Source organism: Lagopus leucura, unplaced genomic scaffold (genome assembly GCF_019238085.1).
Source record: "Lagopus leucura isolate 7727_CA_CO unplaced genomic scaffold, USGS_WTPT01 Super-Scaffold_73, whole genome shotgun sequence".
Classification (NCBI taxonomy): Eukaryota; Metazoa; Chordata; class Aves; order Galliformes; family Phasianidae; genus Lagopus; species Lagopus leucura.
In genome coordinates, this window is record NW_024962252.1 from 35,346,555 (window position 1) to 35,369,366 (window position 22,812).

The 22,812-nt window shown below is 38.3% G+C and overlaps 1 protein-coding gene across 1 annotated transcript in view; it reads right to left on the reverse strand.

The window, feature by feature from the left end:
- The window catches only part of LOC122184694 (prolyl endopeptidase), a 93,792-nt gene that overhangs the window by 35,968 nt on the left and 35,012 nt on the right, over window positions 1-22,812 (reverse strand). The window contains exons 8-9 of the mRNA XM_042879838.1: window positions 8,902-9,093; window positions 357-554 (exon numbers count right to left, since the gene is read on the reverse strand). Of these exons, the coding sequence (XP_042735772.1) occupies window positions 357-554; window positions 8,902-9,093 (390 nt within the window). The remainder of the gene's footprint in view (window positions 1-356; window positions 555-8,901; window positions 9,094-22,812) is intronic.

Genomic DNA, 22,812 nt, shown 5'->3' on the forward strand with positions numbered 1-22,812 from the left:
ATATATATAGCTGCTCAGAGCAGGCAGAGTAAGTGCATATTAGGAAACCACGTGATGAAAGAAGCAGTCATAGATGGCATTTTGGTAATGGTTTGGCACTTAATATCCCAAACCATAGTCATCTCTGGTACAAGCCACTCCTTTGTACTTTCCAAACACAGATGTCTCAAACATGCTCATTACTTAAGCAACATGGACTTCCCAACTGGTAGATTCTGCAGCATGCAGCCCCCTTCCCCAGGGAAGGGAACACAGTTAACACATTGTAGATGTATTTAGTAGCTACTGAACAAGAGAATTCAAGTCCCCAGGAAAAAGCACAATATGTAGTGGGAAAAAAAAAACCCACATCTTACCTGGAGATAAAAATGAAGTAAATTGATAGAATATTTCACTATCCTTCTTCTGTCCACTATATCCCACAATACTCCCAACCTCTAATGGGAAAGTCTTGAGATGTGTACCAGTAGCTAGATCATGAAGTTGCAGGATATTCTTCACATCATGCAGATAGCATAAAACGAGGAAGTTGGACCTCACACAAGCAACCCATTCTGAAGAGCATGGAAAAGAAAAAAACAAACATAATATATAAATTGAATGAAGTTCTTTCGCATACCTAAATACATACACCATACTCTTACAGTTTTGTAAGTCACTTGACTTCTGAAACAAAAAAGTGAACCCAAACATACAAGATTACATTCTTTGAACATGCACTGACCACGTTGCTTTAAGCTAATTTATGCAGACACGGGTAGAATGAATCGTTTAACTAAGATTATTCCTCATTTTGGGCACTTACAGATGAACATTATTCTGAAATACCAGAGATTTCAAAAAAATTCCACTGAGACCTTGTTTTAACTTTCATGCATTTCCCACAAGTATTACTGGCAAAAATAAAATCGTTATTATTTGGACTTAAGCTAAACTAATAATAACGAAGAGATGTATTATTCTGAGTTGCACAGTATGTATAGAACCCAGGTAGCATCCATCCTGTTTTTATTGTCTCATTATTCAGGAGACTATTCTTCTAAGCAAGTTCTATTCAGCATAAGAAAAGAGCTGTTCTGAACACTGTGAATACTCAAACAGGCATACAGGAATTATGGACATGATTAATTAGTTTTCTTTGTAGCATTGGTGAGGTTGTGGTTCTTGTCCTCTTCCAACCACGCATATGCCACTTTTCCCCTGATAAGTCAGACTGGAAATGAAAATCATGGAGAGGGTGCCAACATTACACAATGCCTTATCTTATCTACTGGAGCAAAATCAAAAAGATGGACTCAAGTGAGCAAGAAAAATCAGGTTGGAATGACTGGGGCATGCTGCCAGTGTCAAAGCAGCAAGTGGGGAATTTAAAATGCCAACACAGGAGCAAAAGACAAAACAGAAGCAAGAAAACATTGGCATAATTTCCATCTTATTCTATAGTATATTATTCACATTTTAACAGCTCATTCTCTTTCCTCAAAGCCCTGTAAATACAAATGACTTGAATTCATAGAGTTGTACTGAACACTGTCTTATAAAAACATAATTGAGCATTCAGCAGCCAGAAGTTCAGAGACATATCATGTGCTCCTTCTACTAAGGGTAACAAGCTCCTTCTGAACTCACTAATTTGCACAGCTTAGCTTCTTTAACAGCTTCTGCTTTCGTATGGAGTTTAGGTCTGTCATGATCCCCAAGAGATTGAACCTAGCAAGACTACAGCCTATCCTTCTTTCAGCTTGATCAGAAAGAACCATATAAATTTGTTATATAAACAAGACATTAAAGCTTTACTACTCCATCCTCTTCCCAAACATCACCCCTGAAATCACTTTTTCTTATTTTTCTTTTTGTCCTTTTCCTCCAGACTTTTCAACTCCCTCACAAACTTCTAGCCTAAATCTGGGAATTTTTGAACAGAAGTCCCAGAATACAACATAAACCAAAAGTTCAGCCACAAAGCCATGGTCTGGTATAACAGCATACAATATAACACTGTCTACACATTTAATGGTCATCTAATTTTACTTCTGGAGTTTAAGCAAGACTGGAGAACAAAACATGCTTCATGACTTCATTATACATAAATACATATTTTGAAACACAGAATCATTCCTGGTCGCATACAAGGAAAATATGCAGTCATTTGAAGCACTTATTACATTGTCATTGCACGAATCTGCCAACATTTACATCTATAACCAGATCTCTAATAAAAAAAATCTGAATTAAATCCCTCTAGTAACATCCTGCTGTAACAATGAGCTCCTGTGAACTCCGTCTTCTCAGTAATATCTGTAACAAATATGTGTTTGTTTAGTCTTGAAATTCCCTGGCAAAGTTTCACAAAATGGACTGAGATACTCTCAGATCAACTTCAAACATATTATACACGTAGCTCTGCTTCACAGAATCACAGAATGGCCAGGGTTGGAAGGGACCTCAAGGATCATGAATCTCCAACACCCCTGCCAGATGCAGGGCCACCAACCTCCACGTTTAATGCTAAACCAGGCTGCCCAGGGCCCCATCCAACCTGGCCTTGAACACCTCCAAGGACAGGGCATCCACAGCCTCTCTGGGCAGCCTGTTCCAGCACCTCTCCACTCTCTGGGTAAAGGATTTCCCAGATGTCCGACCTAAATCTCCCCTCCCTCAACTTAAAACCATTTCCCCTTGTCCTGCAGTTATCAACCCTTTCAAAGAGTTGATTCCCCTCCTGTTTGTAGGCTCCCTTTAGGTATTGAAAGGCTGCAATGAGGTCACCCCGCAGCCTTCTTTTCTCCAGGCTGAACCTTGCTTCAGCAAGGGTACTCTTCAGGAATTCTTTATTTTAAAAATTAAATTGTGATCAACCTTAATTTCTCACTAATCATTTAGCAAAGCACTGCAATTTAGTGGATGCTTTCATTAAAAGTCAAACTACATTAGATATACCTCTTTTCTATTAAAAAAAGGAAAGAAAAAAAAAAAAAAGGAGACTAATTTGCCCAGGAGGCATAAGGCTTCTGGCTTCCTGCTACTAAAGAACTTGCCTAGGAAGCAGGACTTTTAACCTTATCATCAACTGGTTCGTTTACAAATAAGATACTTTCAGCAAACTGAAGATATTAGATGAGAAGACAATGGGAAATTTTAAAATTGTCTATGAGATTTTAAAATTATCTAATGAGATTTAAAATTGTCTATGAGCAGCATATCCTTGTAATAATTGTTTTGGTGCTTTGATAACTGCCTCCAAAACTTACAGTAATGGAACCTACATAAATATGTGCAAATCAAAACAGAACAAAATAATTGAAGCAAGCTTGAAAGAGCAGAAGAAAAGAAAGACTAAGACCCAACATTTATATATACAGCAAGCAAACAATGCTAAATTATTAAAAAGAGCTATTTTTGACTGCAAGCTCAGCCAGTTACTCCCCTGCTCACCAGTGAGAACTGCAGGTACTGTTGAGTTTATTGTGACAGCAGTCAGGCTCTGGTTTTGTACATGCTTTGCGGAATGTACTCTACATGCTTCTGCACTTCCTTGAAGGTTTTAAGACCGTGTGTACAAGCATCACACGTCTAAAAGTTCGGGCTGACACCACTGCTGCATTTTTACAGAACACAGGCAGCAATAAACAACTGTAGGATGTAGATCACCTAACTATTTTGACTGCCCTGTTCAGTTTCGCTACAGATTCACATACTGAACAATAAACTAGTAGGAGGTTGCCTTTTCCAACCTGATCCTTTGGCTTAGGCATCAGAGATGGATGGAAACACTGGTCAGTGCTAAAAGCAGGCAGGAAGGAACATCCTTGGTACTTTCCATTTCTCTCTGAAAATGAAAATATCCATCTTGATGACTACGTAGTCATAAAAAGAAACTGACAAGTTATTTTCTATACAATATGCTCATACATCCACTCAACAAATAAGAATGTGTCAATGGGCTGTGAAAACTTTAGCTAGGAAATAGATTTGGGTCATTTTTGGATTCTTTGGTCATCCAAATGATCATCATCAATATGATGGCAATCAATGTTCAGTGTCTCAGCAGATTAATATATATGCATGCTGGTACCAAGCAAAAGGACCCATAACTACCACTAAAAGATAGCTGAAGATAGACTTGAAATGAAAGCACTAGCAACTTGCAGAATAAACCATGAATCATTTTAAAACATGTGAGGGCAACTAAGTCCTCACAGCATCTGTCTTTCCTCTGAGACACCGTCAGTGACAGACTGCCATGATTAAGTTAAGGGCAAAGCTCCAGCCAACTTCAGCACAACAAGGATTTTATACTCCACATTCTCTCAGTATGAAACACATAAATGAGAGAGCAGGGGGGTGGACAAAGCTCTTCTGAAGCTGCAAACATCTGGAACAATGCTTTCTGAAATAATCAGTAGGCTTTAGTCATCTGTGATTGATACAGCTTCTCCATGGTAAACTGAGTTAAACAGATACACCAAAGCCCTACCCTGGGAAGCAGAATAAGACTTAAATCAGGGACATGCATCTAGACCACATCCTCTACATCCCTGATCGAGGGATGCATCCAGCTTGGCCAGATCTTAGCTCTTAGTCGCTAAGAAACATGGCAGCTAAGCCACACCACATCTCACAGTAGGAACTTATCAGTCTGGTCCTTTGCACTGCAGCCAAGTTCTTCCTCTCTGTCATGACGGTGTGCCAGCCAGCCCCCCAGAGTACCTCCTTGGGGTAACAGACAGAACAGCTGCTCCTCAGAGCATCCATGCAAGCCTTCATTTGCTTTACTTTGAACGCAAAACTCTCCAGTGTGGAGGAGGGGTATTTTGAAAGACAACACACAGTAAAGGAATGCACAATTTTTCTGCCAGCTGAGATAAACATGAAGGACTGTTCACACCCATACAGATTCCCTGCCATTCAGGATTAATAATTTTGTGATCTCAGTTCAGACTTTCTCTCCTGGTTTCAACTATGCTACCAAAAGATAACCATCTCCAAAGACACTTGATAATTCTGGATGTTTGTTCATTATCACTGCAGATTCTTAAGGATTTCTGATTTAGAAGGTTAGAGGTATTAGAGAAATTACTGCCTTTCTCTAGCACAAGCTAGCAGAAGGAAGGCAAGCATTTTACATGCTCTGAATTTAGGTGTGCAGATGTTTGCAAGGTACAGAAACGTTGCTAGCTTTGCCCCCGCTTATTAAATGGTTGAGATTTGAGGCATGAAGATTGGAACTAGATGACCTTTAAGTTCTGTCATTCAAGGATATGGTTCTATGGTTTAAAATCACTTACCTAATCTATGACGTTCAGGAATACTTCTTACTTCTTAGCCCTCCTTACTCAGGTGATCTATTTTTCTTCTCACAGTCCCAACTACATGGCAGGATGCAACTGCCACTTTTAAGTCGCCCTGCTCCACCCACAGGTACTGAGCACTTTTAGGGCAATGAGATAGTTTAATAACTTTTTGAGATCTATAACAACACAAACCGCCATCCAAGTGTTTCTAATGACCACAGTGGTCACGGTTACACAGCTGCTTTTGAATGAAATCAGCACAACCCTTCGCAGCTATGCAGTCATTTAAACCACAAGTTCAATGTTAGACATGAATCTCCCCTAGGGTTAAATTTCAGATTCCCTGAAAATCAAGAGTAACACTTCATAAACAAGCACAAAAGTGGGAGGGAAATGAGCTTCATTGCACACCAAGATGTACTCAAGTTCTTCATTCCATTTCATTTGAAATTTCATTTTCAAATAGCCATTATTTATTTCTTCCCCTCAACTCAGAGAGAAGAGATCCAAATTAATTTCAAGTCACCATGACGTCCCTGTTGTAAAATGAGGTGTGTGATCAGCTTCAATGTGGGACAATAACTGCTTTTTCCCTGTATTTCCCAAATTAGCTTATTTCTAAACAGTTCTGAAAATAAAAAAATGTCAAAGTCAATTAAAACAAAGTATATCTGGTAAAATTGGCATCCATATTGTCTTGTAGGCAAGAATATTTGTTTCCTCGTTAAATCATATTAGCATGTTCCTTAAGAATGCATTATGACACTTTGTGGAATTTCTCTTTTTACCACCAATGGACAGTGGCAGAATTTTATTGTTATTAATACTTAATTTATTAATCATAAATACGATCTATATGCATATGGCAAAGGTTTTCTGAAACAGAATTCAAGTAACACACAGAAATAAAATCAGATTGTGTCAGAGTTTTGATTCGAGTACTTATACATCCAGTAAAATTACAAGGAAACATTTGTGGCCAGGAGGACCACTGCCTATAGTATTTATAAGGAAATTCTAACACAACTGATTGTATTTGAGTAAGCCGTCTCGCTCACATATCTTGAAGTGGACAAGTAGCAACACTCATTTACACTGTGAATCACTGCTGTCCTAGCTTTTGCTGAAGGCATTTCATTACATCGTCATCTCTAGATCACACAAAATCAAATTCCCTAGACTGCAAGGCTTACACGAGGCAATGAATTATTAACTGCCTTCTGCTATAATTATGTATTTCCAAACCAAATCTTGGAATGATTAAAACGAAATGACAATGACTGGTTTGCCTGCTATCTTCAAGTGCGTTAATTTATTCAGGGCTACAACCTCCTAAAAATGGTAAAACTCCCTTATGTGGGTGCTGAGCACGTAACGCTAACTTGCAACTGTCTACCACAGAAAAGCAACTGAGCAATTCAAGTTTATTTTACTGTAGCGCTAACTCTAAGATACATTTATAACTGACCTTCTTGTGGGGATGCTTTCATTTGCTCGTTTAACGCAATACCATCATGCACCACCCCAAAAAGCTGGCAAAAAACAAGCATATGACTGCCTTTTCTTGCTCCACATTCGAATCCAGCAGAAGCCTGATAATATACAACAAAGTCTTGAAAATGACTGTGATAGTTTCATATGACAGATTATGTTTGCCTTCAAGCGTGTAAGAGCTGAATGCCCACTGTGTTTATAGTCTGAAGGCCAATGCCCCCAGCAAACTCATTTATCTGGGCTTTTGATTCTCTAACTGCAGCATTTGTTATGTTTATATAGTCAAGACTGTCGCACATCATCCATTAGAGGAATGCTGCATGCATTATACTGTTTTTTAATACACGCACAAACATGAACTCAGTATGACTTTCCTTTAGAATGAAAACAAAATGGAACTGAGCTATGTGACATGGTGCAGTGAAGAACAGATGTGGCTTTATGTTTGCTAGGAAGGAATATCTATCTAGTGCCTACACAGACATTGCACAATGCCTCTAGGCTGCCCAGATCACAGTGCAGGTAAACCCACGTCTGTTAAATGTATTTTATGCCAATCACATGCCTCTATCCCATTCTATTTCAACACTTGTTTTCTGTAAGTCAATTCTTCAGCTTGATCCCTTTCTATAAAATACTGCCCCTCGTAATCTACATATGACTTCATGGACAGTCAGCAAATTTGCTTGCAATCAAAAAATCAAACTTGGAAGCAGTTTTTTAACTTGCGTGCAACATTTATTCACTGTCTAGAACTGGAAATGTACTTCATTTAAAATCTAGACTGTTCATGATTTAAAGAGTTCATGATCTTGAGAAAAAGTTTTGTGTCTCGCTAAGCCCTGCTCACTACTTCTGTGTTTACCCAAAATCTTGCAAAACTCAGACTCCAGTTGTTTGGCAATATCACTGCAGTCCTGGACATGCTCCATAGATGCCTCATTTTTCCTCACACTGTTACATTGGATGGATGGGACAAAGACTGCCCAGAGAGCTTCTGGTCAACTGAAGAATATATCAAATAATATGCCATAAACACTTCATTATTCTCCATTTATGCCATATAGAGGGTGTAGCCTTCTAGGCTACAGCAGAAATCAGGCAAGATACAGTGCAGAAAGTGAGGTCTCTTATAGGTCTTGGAAGGTGAGATCTTAATCAGAATAGCAGCCAATTAGATTTGTCTTAGTAAGAGACAGAAGTATATACGGTAGCATACACGTATGTCCATCACATATACAGAGAATTTTACTCATTCTAAGAAACAGTTCCTCACTGGAAAAGTAGCAGACAGCAAATTAGTAAATTTACATACAGAAAGATTAAAAAAAAGAAGTTGAATCTTTTTGTATAGCTGTAATTATGGTAGTCGGATAAATCCTGTCGTCTAATCTGCACAGTCTGCAGATTAGACTACATGAATGTACACAAAGCATATGTCAAAAAAAATAGCTCAAGAGAAGTTTCTCTTTATTATCTGAAACTAATTTTAGCACAGTGTTTTAGTATCATTTTCCCCAAAATGGGATAAAAAAACCTTCCCAATGCTGAACCTTAATTCAGAAAATTTATCACAATATACCTTGAAAAAAACAAACATTTATGTTTTAAGTCACTTTTATACTCCAAGAATTCCATGCACTTTGACTGTGTTGAGGTTTTCTACTACTGCTTCCTATCTCTGACCAAGTCTGCTCATAGTGTGCTATACTACTACTATGCTTGTTCTTTTCCTTCTTTCTGCTTACAAAGCCCCACTTGCTGTAATTTCCAACTGTCTAATAAGCATTTACTACATTAACACAAAGCAGGAAAATGTCTTCCCCTTATTTCCTACAAGAACAGAATTAAAACAAGGACAGATTGAGTGACTCCTTTATGGCCACACAGGATGATAGAGAGGGGGAGGGAGAGAGGAGGAAGGGGGAGGGGAGAATGGAATCCGGACCTCTCAAGTATTAGGCAAAACTTAATTGCAAGCAAACACATGAAATCCTAAACAAAATTTAAACACAGTAAAACAGTAAGGTCTGTACAAGATCATCCAACTTTCTAATGACAGCATTAGTTTAAAAAAACAGAGTAGAAAGACTTTTACATGACAAATTCTTACCTAAAACATCTTTTTCATGCTCGGGGATGAGAACTTTCCATTTGGATTCCTCTGGGTCACTGAAGTCAATGTTGATTAATCGGTAATTTGGAGAATGACGGTTTGTCTTGAAAGTGAATACTGTTCCTTCGTTGGTGACATACTCATACTCAGCCTCAAAGTTATCTATCAGCTTCACCCACTGAAGAATTCCTGCAAGATCAAACATATAAAGTGAATTCCTCAACTTCTGAAATAAAGCTTCCTTACCCCCAAGAGCAAGAGCTTCCTCACAATTACTACAATTACTGTAGGTTCTTTCTCCGGTAACAAAAGCAATCAAAAGGGGTAATGCTATTGGAGGGGCTTAATATGTATGAATAATTAACCAGCTTAATAGGCTGCAGTGGAAAAATCCCAGTTCATGGACACGTCGAGGAAATTCTAACTAAATTCATGAAGAATACTGCCAGAACTACCAGAGAATCACATAACTGTAGGAGTTGGAAGGCACCTCTAAAGATCCTCTAGTTCTACCTGATAAAGTAGGCTCCCTAGGTTACACAAGAAAGCATCCAGACAGGTTCTCCAGTGTCTCCAGAGGAGAAGACTTCATAACCTCTCCGGGCAGCCTGTTCCAATACTCAGTCACTCTCAAAGTAAAGTTTTTCCTCCTGTTCATATGGAACTTCTTGTGTTGCAGTTTGCCCACTGCCTCTTCTTCTGTCTCTGGACACCACTGTAAAGAGGTGGGCCCCATCTACTTGATACTATTCTTTTAAATATTTAGAAGTGAAAAACATTTGAAAAAATGCCCCCTCAGTCTTCTCTTCTCCTGGCTGAACAGCCCCATGTCTCTCAGCTTTTTCTCATGAGGGAGATGCTTCAGGCACATCACCATCTTTGTGGCCCTCCACTGGACTCTCTCTAGAAGCTCCCTGTCTGTTCTGGAACCTGTCCAGATCTCACTGAATGGCAGTACAGCCTTCTGGTGTCTTCTACAGCAAAGTTGCTGAGTGTTAGTGTTCAGCTATAGAAGTCCTTTCTTTTCTTTCTGCAAAAGATTTGATCTCTTCTTAAAATGTGAAGTTTTCCATATACCTTGAAAGCAAAGTTTACCACAGAAAAGAAATGATGCTATTTGAATTAGTACAATACATTTTAATATAAAGCATTTCCCTGTCAACTCAGAGACAACATTCCTGGATGTTATTCTACAGAAGCTTGTCACCACCACCAGAAGGACTACACATGGTTAGCTAAATTATGTTTATCAAGAATGATATTGTACTTTCCCTATCAACCTTCTAGAATACCACATCCAATAATAGAAGTACAGCACTCTTGACCATGAACTGCCTCAATTTATTAACTCCCTACCACAGTCTTAATATTGAATAACCTGGAGTTGGGACAGAAATAATCTGCTATTTTCTCACACTTTACTTTTTTTTGTAACAGATTAAGAGGCCAGTGAAAAGAAAGAGAAGAATACATTAGATGAGATCAATATGCTTGTTACATCTGCAACTCAACCTATCAACCAAGCATACTATTATAGGCATGCAATAAGTAAGAGTCCTTACTGATGAGAGAAATTGAAACTTTTCTGTTTGTAAATTACAATTGTCCATTTTCTACTTCATCCTCAAAACTAAAGGTTGTTTCTACATAAAGACAAGGACCCAAACTGTGCATAAGCATGTTCATGTAAGTCCATAATACAATATTTCCTTCCATAAATCAGCACAACAATATTAATAGTTGGTTAGGATAATAGAGTTAGGTCATAGCTGAGCTATAATTGTAAGTTCAAAAAAAGATAACTGAGGAAGAGTGACATGGCATTTTAAACTCATTAAATACATTAAGAGTACTCAGGTCTAGTACGTGGATAAAGCTCGTATCACTCACTTAATTGCCAATATAGTTTAAGGACAACTGCCCTGTCTCTTCACACAAAGTGAGAGATTAGTCAATTAAACTTTACTTTTTATACTACTGTAATATAAACTTTGCAGATAATCTTGTCAACTTAGTATTTGAGAGAACATATTGCACGTGAAATCTTTATTTTTCACTGGGGCCCGAACTTTCATTTTTCTCAAGAGATTTCATGCTGAAGAAAAGCCTTGCTAGGTGCTTCCTGAAGTTTTATGGAAAAAAAGTTTGCTTTAAAGTCCACTAAAAGCAGAAAATCTATCCTACATTTAACTCTAATATATACCAGTGAAACTGTTGTAAGATATCAATTCACACACATAACAGTTTCACAAGATAAAAATTTGATTGCAGTATAACACTATAAAAATACCGGCACGTTTGTATTTTAGTATGTAACAGAATGAAATCATCCTCCTAAGGAAGAACATGACTTCATAAAAAGGAATCCCAAGACTGTTGAAAAAAACTCTTTTTTATGGTAAATGCACACAGTAACTGTGAACTGCACAGTCAAAAGAAAAAATAGTATTCAGTGGAGAAAAAGCACAATATCATTACATTAACGATTTATACTGCTGTCTTGCAACTCATTTATCCAGTCCCAAAAGAACAGTCAGTACACAGTGAGAGAGCCAATACTCTACGAGATACACGAAGTTGTTATTACAAAAAATAAGAAATAAAAATAAAATCAAGAGCATTCGTCTTGTTAAAGTGTATATTATATAGTCCTTTGAAGACAAATACTGCAGATGAATTACCTCTAAACCATTGCCTCACTGAAGTGGTTAATTACATCAATATCTGGCCTGAGTTAAGAGCCACTAACAAGGCAACTACAAGCAGCTGAAAGGGACAATTACATCAGCTACGTTTGCTACTACTTGCAGTTTTTCAGTGAGAGGAAGAAACCCAGCCATAGAAAGTGCATTTGTATTGTGGACTGCAGCTGACTCAGATATAGTTTGCAACTGAAAAGAATGCCCCAGCATTGCCTTATATCGCTCTGTTTTGCTTTTTCCTTTGGGCTAAGAACAAAAATTGGCCGACCGGCATAGCCACTTCCCTGGGCTCCAATAAGGCTGACTAGGGGTGGGGGAATCTGTTATGTGGCTGAACCCCTTCTTGCTGCTGATAACCATGTCTCCAAGTAGAGGGGCAGCCCTTGCAGCCATGCCAATATGGAGCAACATGACCATGGTACTGGGTTGATTCAGCACCTCTTCAAGAGTTGCTCTTCACCCTGCTTTTCCTAGCCTACTTTTTTGTTTTGCTTATCTGCCTTAGAAGTGCTGCAAAATAAGGTTTTCTCTTTTGTTGCCTGACCAAGCACACTGCTATGACAGGGGAACACCAGTATGTACAAGGCAGCAGCAAAGAGAGGCAGAAAAGGAGGAACATTTTTCATGATTAATGAGCCATAGGAGAAGCTTGACTGAACCAAAACTGCACACTCCTTTATCTCCCTCCTCCAGCAGCAGGCCTCCACTTTCATGCTTGGTTTGGCATTTGCTTGAGTGAACAGTATAGCAGATTAAAGTAGTTTACCTAGAAGAATGTTCATCTGTTTTACAGGATTTTTCTTTCCCTGACAGATTAGCAAGGGTCATCAACTAATCACAGGTTGAGATAGGAGATGCTGACTGACTTAAAGTGAGGGGCCAGCTCTAGGTTACCTGTGGGCATGAAAACACAGGTAGAGCCAGACAAAGGAGTTTTCTGTCTCAAACTGGTCTCTCCAGTACCCAAAGCACCAAGGGGAACAGACAAAGCAAATTTTGGTGAAAATAGCACATTACACCAGGAGGGAAGCTTGTTTAAAGGAACATAATTTGAAACGCAAAGATTCTGTCTTTCTGTGTCAGGAATGCATCTACAGGTCTGTCTAGATGGGGAGACATACATTTAGATTTAAGCTCAGTGTAACCAGATTAAGTGCAACTCTTCTGTTTCTTCAAGTGTCTTTTGTTTATATGGGTAGCTACTGAGTACTACGGAAGGTATTCTGCATGCAGCCTTCACTTGGCATGAATTTAGGAAGATTCTACAGTAACCAATCAAACATTCAAAATCAAGGTGAACTATATATTGTAGGCCTTAAGCAGTGCTCATTTCCTTACAGAACATTCTCTATACACGTGTAACAGAGCAGGTCTTACAGCAGCTGAATGAGTAAGGTTGAGAGCTGTTATCATAAGCATCATCAACAGAAGAGGATGTTCCAGCAATCAGAGGTAACCAAAAGAGCAGTCAAGCATGTAGTACAGATAGGAAAGCGTGCTTGACCATGGAGGACCCACATTATAACCACCACTAGAAGGAAAACAAAGAATACACAAGAATAGATGGGATAACACAAGACCTCCCAAGTCCTTTCTCTCAACACTACAACAACCATTCAGAACAGATAGGAAGCATGATGAAATCTAAAAAGTCTTCATGCAAAATAACTTATGAAAATACCTTAATTGGAGCTGCAGTGCCCAGATCTTCCATCAGAGCAAGGATGATGGACCTGCTATGGGCCACAGACTGCAGTCAGATCTCTGTACACTGCTTATGTATACAACACACTCATTCTTAGCAATAGTGAAAGACTTATGCACACCTTCCATTGTATGGCTGGATGGGCATTAACTTGCTGATTAAATCCATGACCAAAAGCAAACACATACATGCATCTAGTTGTCTAAACAGTTTCTCCTCACCCTTTAAATACTTTGACAAAAGGTCACCAAGGCCAGTAAGTGGAAGGCTGCTGCTGCTTACCCTGATCTAAAGGCAGGTGAAGGATTCCTTGTTTCAGTCTTAAACTCAAACAGCATTCCAGTAACAGAAACAATACATCTTTAAGTTATGAAGTAAAAAAAGCGTTCCAAAAGCACTAACTTATCTAACTCTGTAACTAAGAATGGTCACAGACAGAAAATGAATTGAAAAAATAATGCACTTGCAAAAATAAAAAAATTCTTCTTAATTTTTTACGTTTGGATAGATAAAACTCAGTAACTAAGCACTAAGAAAGAAAAGTCTCTAATTCCAAGAAGACAAGGCCAGAGGTGGTGCACTCAATTCATTCTTCTTTAAACGAAGGGAAGGCAGGAAGAAGTGAAGAACAAGATCTTTATTAAGACTTGCAGGTTTTACTAGCAATCTGTTGAGAATGTATCTCAGAGGTGATCCACTAAGAAGTGCTTTCAGTCCAGGCTGCCTTACCCTCAGCACCAAAATCACTGAAGACTCAAAGTTTAATTCACATAAGTATGCAATGCAATACATGTTGGAAAAGCATGAGGTTAAAGTTGTTGATAATTTTCTATATGTTGCTATAACTTAATCCTTGTTCCTGCCAGTCCTTCCACTGAAGTGCATTGCTTAAGAGCTATAAACAGTTTGGCACGCATGTTTTGCCAGAGAACTATCCACCATCAAATAATTGCATTACAATTGCAACTGTAGGAACAGGATTTATAACCTTCACCTGACTGTGAGTAAAAGCAGTACCACGTAGCAGAAAAACATAATCCCATAGAGCTGACCCTTCTTCAGCAATAATTAGAACAAAAATAACAAAGTGTACAGATTTTCAAAGAAAATTTTCAGATCAATGAGATCAAAAAGAAAATCAAATCAGTAAGCAGCACAGATTCAGTCCTCAGCAGGACACTGCAAAACATTCAATGGTCTGCTGAGGGCTCTCCGTGATGAAGCAGCTTTGTGGCTGACTGATGAAAACTATAGGGGAAAGAAAAGCTAATTTGAACAAACTGTGATTATAACAGCAAGAATGATCACAGAGAGCCTGCCATCAGCCCTCTTTGAGAAAGACAGAGTGCTAGAGAATCACTCTTCATCAGCTTGCTAATGTTCTCAGTAATTCCTTCCGTATTTCATGGTTCATGGAAAGGCCAAACATTCCATTTGTGGCAAATAACCGCCTCACTATGCTGGCTGGAGAGACAGGGTTTTTACTTATCAGCTAATGGCAGTTTTTCATCTGATGTCGGGAGAAAAGTTAAGAGCAAGAAGAACTCTTACTCAACCTTTTTCATGTATTCCAGCAGTCAGAGTGATCAGGTAAAGCTATAAAATACTAATAGCCATTTAATTATACTTCATCTTACACTCCGTAGTTTCAGTTGGATGCAAAAAAGTATTCTTAAGAAAATACATGATACTACTTTTGATGTTTTAAGCATCAAAAGTTTCCTTGTTACCTCAACTTCTGAACTTGCTACAGTGGGTACCAAAGAAAGTTCAATTAAAAAAGTAATATGAAAAGTTACATCCTACTGTAAAATGTCACACTATTTTGTCACCAGAGAAGACACTTGTGAAGATGAAAGCCATAGAATGTTTAGAATGCTAGTTTATATAGCCAACATCCTTTTCTAGTGTCCAACATACTAACAAAAACCAAACCAAATCAACCAAAAAAGCGGTAGCATGTTCCTTGCAAAAGTAATTATATTGACTGGCAGATGAAATTATCTTTTAATTTTCACAGCTTCCACTCAAACCAGCCAACAGTTTAATTGCACAGGCTCAGCAAGTCACCATATAAAAAGTGTCTGAACTTTCATGCAGAAGCAGTCTTACTGCAGAATATCAGCAAATTAGATTCATCAGGCTTTTATTTTAGAGATTTTTCAAACCTGGAAATCCACGTACTCAGAGACTTCCAAGTTTCAAATATTCTTTATAAGAAGAGATTTTGAAAACTGAGCATTTACTCCAGAATTTATATCATGGTACTAATCCACAGTAATCTTTACATTCAACACATGATAGATATTCTCACAGTAGGCACTGTGGTTCAAATTAGAAGACAGCTTCATGGCCCTAGTAGTATGATAACATATCCAGGGCAGCATGCAGCCCTTCACTGGCATCACCTACATGTGCATCAAAAACTACCTGCATTTTGAATCATGCAATATACAGCTTGCTTTTAAGATTTCACTCAGACCAAGGTAGCTACAAAAAATAACTCTTCTCTCCCCCCTCCCCCCCCCCCCGCCCTCCTTTCTTCTTCACAGCAACAAATCTTTAATTAAGTGTGTCACTCTGGTCTCCAAAGGTAAAGCAGATTCTCAAGAAACTTGGACTATGTTTGAAATTAATATCTGAACCTCATAGGATCAGATTTCATTTATGAATGTCTGAAGGAGAGGAGATACTAAGGTTTCCCGGGAAGGAATGAACCTTTGTCACATTTGTAAAGAGAGCTCCCAGTACAACTTATCCTGTGGATGATGGCTACTCACTGTAATGCAATATATTTTGAACTAAAAAAAAAAAAAAAGAATGGAAGGAGGCAATCTTTGTTTCTGGGTTAAAAAGTTCAGACATGTAAAGATAGATAAGACTAGCCCAAAAGAAAGAAATCAAGCACTTTTACGAGCGGAGATTCATCAGTTTCAAGGCTTCTATTTTATTGTATTTTCTATTTCATGTCCTACTGCAGCAAAACAGAGCAATAGAGAAACAGGAACCAACAGTGATCTCTCACACCACACTTTAACATACACAGTCTAAAAAATGACCTGATTGCAAGTACTCTTTATAAATGCAATGTCCAGCTAGACATTAGATCTCTTTATTCAAATGGTAACCCGTTTAACCTTACTGCTAATGAATCCCCTTGAATTAAGAACATCTACAACAAGAGAAAACTGTTGAGAATTATTATTTATAGGATATGAAACTGTTTTCTTAAAGCAAACACAATTTAGTTAAAGCTTCCACATGTTTTTACAAGATTGAGTTGATTTTTTTTTCCCTATTTGCTAGGGAACTAGGACAGGAAGGCTTTGTTTCAATACAGATTTTTGAAGTGTTTATTTATTTATTTAAATATTTATTATTTAAATTATTATTATTTTAAAGTTTCTTAAAACACAGAAAAGTCTTTCTTCACCTGCTACACTCAGCCTTCTAGCTGATGTCTATTGTCCTCTCACTATCCTTTCTCTTGTCCATTTTCACCACAAGGGATTTGATCTACATTTTCAGCCTATATACAATATACTGACTCATCCCTTTGATGTTACTGTATATAGCACTGTTCTTTGCTGTTTATTTATCTATTTTAGAGACGACCTTATAAACTGCAAGACTAAACAAAAGTACAAAAAGATCATATACATCTAATATCAACAGAAAGTTGACAAACATCATATTTGCTTTTCTGCCTGCCCATAGAGCACATTTCTTCAGTTTGTCTAGGAAAAACACAATGCTCTTCTAAACAAAAACACAGAATAAAGAAACTCTTACAGCCGATAACACTGCTTTTCAAGTCCTTCTTGCAACCTGCTTTGCTTCTCATACCAGCCTAGTAGCAGTTCCAGTTGACAACTTTGCAACCAGCAAATACTGAACTTTGGTCTCTGCTGAGTTTGTGTAGCCTCTTTTAAGCTAATAGTTCTTCAATATTTCAGGCAAGATTATCTCCTTTGTGTGCTTCATCTACCTCTCACTCTTCTTTGGGAGCCATCATGGATCAATTTAAGGTCAATGAGGGCATCAGGCCCAGTCAGCATGGGTTTATCAACGGAAGACCCTTTTGTTCTATGACAAGGCGACTCACTTAGTGGATAAAGGTAAGGCTGTCAATGTGGTCTACCTGGACATCAGTTAAGCCTTTGACAGTTTCCCCCACAACAACTTTGTGGAGAAACTGACTGCCCATTATTTGGATGGGTGTATGCTCTGATGGGTGAAACATTGGCTGGATGGTCATGCCCAAAGAGTTGTGGTCAATGGAGTTAAATCCAGTTGGCAGCTGGTCACAAGTGGTCCCCCAGGGCTGGATACTGGGGCTACTTCTATTTAACATCTTTATGAATGATCTTGGAGGGGATTGAGTGCACCCTCACTAAGTCTGCAGACGGCACCAAGTTAGGAGGGAGTGTTGATCTGCCAGAAGGGAGAAAGGCACTACAGAAGGACCTGGATAGACTGGATTAATGGGCCAAGGTTAACAGTATGAGTTCCAATAGGACCAAGTGTTGGGTGCTGCACTTTGGTCACAACAACCCCAGGCAACCCTACAGACTCGAAGAGGAGTAGCTGGAAAACTGCCTGATGGAGAGGGACTTCGTGTACTGATGGACAGTCGGCTGAATATGAGCCTGCAGCGTGCCCAGATGGCCAAGAAGGCCAACAGCATCCTGGCTTGTATCAGGAATGGTGTGGTGAGAAGAACTAGGGAAGTAATCCTGCCCCTGTACTCGGCCCTGGTGAGGCCTCACCTTGACTACTGTGTTCAGTTTTGGGCACTTCAGTACAGAAAGGACACTGAGTTGCTGGAGCAGGTCCAAAGAAGGGCAACAAGGCTTGTGAAGGGCTTGGAGAATACGCCCTACAAGGAGCAACTAAAGGAGCCAGGGCTGCTTAGTCTGGGGAAGAGGAGGCTGAGGGGAGACCTTACTGCCCTCTTCCAATACCTGAAAAGGTGGTGCAGCAGCAGTGGGGTTGGTCTCTTCTCACTGGTGACAGGACAAGGGGGGAAATGGCCTCAAATTGCACCAACGAAGATTTAATTTGGATATCAGGGAAAACTTCTTTACAGAAAGGTTGTTAAGCACTGGAATAGGCTCCCCACAGGAGATGACTGAGTCACCATCCCTGGTTGTGTTTAAAAACTGTTTGGATGTGGTGCTCAGGGACACAATTTAGTAGAGGATTGTTAGAGTAGTATAGTTAGGTTGTAATTGTACTTGATGATTTTTGAGGTCTTTTCCAATCTGAGCAATTCTACAATTCTCTGATTCTCAGATAAACTATCAAAGTCTCCGCTCCCAAATACCCAAATGTAAGAACTTCCATCACCATCCTCTCTCCAAGCTCCCCACATCTTCAACATCTGCAAACCTGCGTTCACAGGAAAATCTCTTCCAATCAACAACCTAGGCTGTAGCCTGTGTTTTTCAACTGGCTGTTACTCTAAGTCTTCTAAGTTTTCTGCTTTACAAAACCCACAGCAGTCTTTCAGAGTTGATGCATCCTTTGAGGATATAAGAAAGGTTCTCTTCTACACCCCAACCTGCTTTGTGCCCCTCTTTTCTTGCTCTGTTCTCATGATGCAGCTCCCCCAGGAAGAAAAGAGTGGGGTCTGTTCAGAGCTCTGTGGTGGCGATTAATAAATCAGCTCTATTGTACCTGTAACAAGAGGATCTCAATTCTCTATTAGGCTTCTTGGGCACTGCTATAACACAAAAAGGAAAAGGTCAGTACTAAGAACTTCAAAAAGACCAATTGGCTGTGTCATATTGGTTTAAGATTTTATCCAAGGTTGATTAAAGAGCTTTCACTTACTCCCCTTCGCACGCCTACATATTTGTGCTAACTTCCCTTGTCCCTGCACCAAACAAGATTCAGAAGAATAAATAGTCAAGGCTGACAATGTAATCAAAAAAACAATCTATGGAGAGAAGGAAAAAGTTATTGCCAGACACAGGAAAAATAAGAAACATGTTAGGAGAAAAAAGTTATCTTTTAAAAAACCGAACTTGTACAGCAAGGTTTTCTAATATATAAATGCTTGATTGCTATGTATTCAACTGTTTGCTTAGTATGATGCATTTTCAGGTATATTGAGTACAACAGGTAAGTAAGGTGATTAATGAGAAGTTTCTTTTGTTTGATTGGTTCAACACACAAGCAAACTCCAGAGCACTGCCAGTACTGTAGAAGACAAGTTTAATAGAACAGCTACTAATTGTGCCTTACAATACTGAATTACTGGGCAATTGTGCTGCTTTTATTTCTTTTCTTAATAAATATACTGCAGTAGATAGTTTTAAAAAATTTTGTATAAATCAATGTTTGAGACATTTATGTTCAGCTCCGCAAGAAAAGTAGGGAATTCTGATGTCTTGAATGAGAGACAGACTCCTGGACATGAACCCACAGTGCTATCCTTACTGACACAACATACAGTTGTTGCACCTCTGCTACTGAATCTCGAAACAAAATTAAATTATACTAGTAGGTTCAGTAGCCAACAAACAGAGAAACAAAACCAACAAGAATCCCAACACTCATTAAAAAATAGCTACAAATTTGTCAGAAGCTGTGCAGTGATTTTCTAGTTTAGAAAGGCCCGTTCTTAACACAAATAGCTCACAATGGCCCAGTTAAAATCTTAGCAAACCAACTGAATATTTGAAGAGCAAAATGACTCATCCTATACACAGTGTGAATACTGTGAAGGAGGGAAGGGAAGCATGAAGAACATTCTATCTAACATGAGACGCAGAAAAGATGCTTCCTTTAATATTAGTGGAAGGAAATAGAAGCACTGTTTTATAAGTTGTCTTCCAGGGAAAACACTCTGGCAAGGATTATTATAGAAGATCACACTGTAAATTCAATTAACCCATGGCTGTTGACAAAGTATCACATGTATTCCTATATAGAAAAGGGGAAACAGTCTACTCTCATTTCTTAGATGTAATCTCCACTTAGATTCAAGACTATTTTCTATCCTACACAGTGCAACTTGACTTCCACTGGTCCCCAGACACTTGAAATATGTAAAGAATCAATGAATATAGAAGACAGCTGTTCTCACTACAGCAGAACTAATGTCATGCTTGCATAAAGTCTTTAATTACATCATTTTTCATTCACAATTTAAAGAGTACATGCAAGAAGGAGCCACAATTCAAGCTGTATAGAAAGCTAATGAAATGTATTAAGTGATAATTACTAAAGTAATAATGAAATAGCAAGTATTGGACAAACAGTATTTCATAAAAAAGACGAGAGTTAAACCAGAGGTTCCCTCCACATGGAAGTAATTTTTTTGGACTAGCTGACATCTACAGCACCGTACTAAATGTACAGCAGAGCTGACAGAAGACCCAGCAAATTTCCACAACTAACATTTTCCTCAAGTACTTAAAATATCAATTTTCAGTTTTAGACTTAAAATATATATAGCACCTAAGCAAAGAAGCTGAGCTGAAGACAAAGTATGGAGCGAAAACAATTTCATCTCAAAAGACAACATCAGCAAAGAAAAATACACAATGGTGTATATCTCTACGCTGTGCTCACACTGGAAAGAATAATTTTTTGGTGACATACTCAGTTTTAAGCCTTTCAGAAATCCAACATGACTGTACAAATTAGTTTACCTACATTCCCTTCAAAGAATACCAACTGGTTTGTAAGGCAAACTTTTCCTTTCCAAAACTGAAGCAGGCTCATTTTTATTCAGGTAACTACTAATTACATTCTTGTACTTTTCTACTAGCTTACATTGCACAGACATCAGATTAATGAGTCTGCAGTCTCCCTCAGTATTTCCTTAGAAAAGTAATTCCAGCATTGTATTACCCTATTTCCATCGCCAGCCCTGGTGCACAGTGAAGCATGTAAGACACACAGTTTAATTCTTACCTACAAGCAATTCATGGATTAACTTTTGTACTGACTACTTTGTATTAGCATACACCAAGTGAAGTCCACTTGGTATTCCCTAAAAGAGTAACTGCTCTGTTACATAAACATTAGCCACGACAGATAAGATACCTGAGATGGAAAAAAAAAGACTGAGTTCCACAGAAAAAGTAAGATACAAAGAAATTCATTGCTCAGTAGTTTGAACAAGATCTCCTTTTTGAGGCTAAAAGATTATTATTAGTTTTTTTTTTTTTTTTTTAAAGGAAGGATAATGTGAATCTGTGTTGCTGATAGTTGAGATCTATTGAAGACCAGCAAAGAAATAGGACAAAGTTTAAAACCATGCCATGTTTTGGAATGCACTTAATAGAGGCTTCTTTCAGCCTGGAGAAATGGCACAAAATGAACCTGCCAAACTCATTAAAAGAAAAACAGATTGATTCTAGTTATCAGGATTATACTGCTAAAAAACTCTGCTCTTTAAAGTTACAAATGATAGGCAAGAGAAACTCCACTCCTAGCAAAACACCTGTCTGACTAGAACACCTGTACAGAATTACTTCTAAAAAAAAGGAGGACTGCACAATTAATTGCATATTCTAAAAAAAAAAAAAAAAAAAAAAAGCATATTCTAACCTCTGGATGAAAATTGGCATGGAAGCTAGTGAGATATGTAAGCTATTACACTACATGGTCATACTATCCATTTTGAAACTCCATAAACCATAAAACAGTTGTTTCATAATGAAGGTGAGCTTTTATTTTGGATTGCTTAAGGTACCTGTTCCAGTTTTTCCAAAACCTAGACTACATAGACAGAACCCACTGTAAGGGCTCCAAAGTCCTCTTCAGCTTCTGCCACCAAATACAAATGTCATGATTTAACTTCCCTTATTTGCCATTCAGGTAGTTATTCAGGTTGTTACAAAAATCATTCCACTGTTTATTACCTAAGATATGCAAAACTAAGCTATTAATCCAGAATACTGATACATTTCATGAAAATACAGACAATACTTCTTTATTGCTTAGGATAAAGAAAACTGCTACCTGGAAGTGCCACTTCCCTCATCTCCACAGAGACCAAAGGATCCTAGCCAACTAGCTCAGACTAAATTAAATTCTAAGCAGCTATCACTAGAAAAGTCTTCTTGTTCATGCGATTTTCTACCAGTTAGATGTCAGGAGAGCACTGATGCCAGTACTTCCTATTACTGTTAACGATTTGAGGACTCCTACAAATGGAGTTGGGAAATACAGGGTGAGAGCTGTACATACATTCCAACTTCTTTATCTTCAAACCTCTGGGTTACTCAGTACACTGTATTGTCTCAAAACTTTCTACTGCAAATGGAGTAAGTGATACAACGAATGTTCATCGAGATAGAGAAAACTGCAATGGCATGCAGTTGAAAAGTCTTGAACGTCAGCAGTTGTTCCATGGACATCTGAAAAGAGACTGCAGCACAAGTCAACCCCTACTGATGTTTTTCAATTGTGTAAATCACAGACTACATCAATACATCAATACAAATAAATTAATTAGTCTTAAAAAAAAAAAAATTCCAGGCT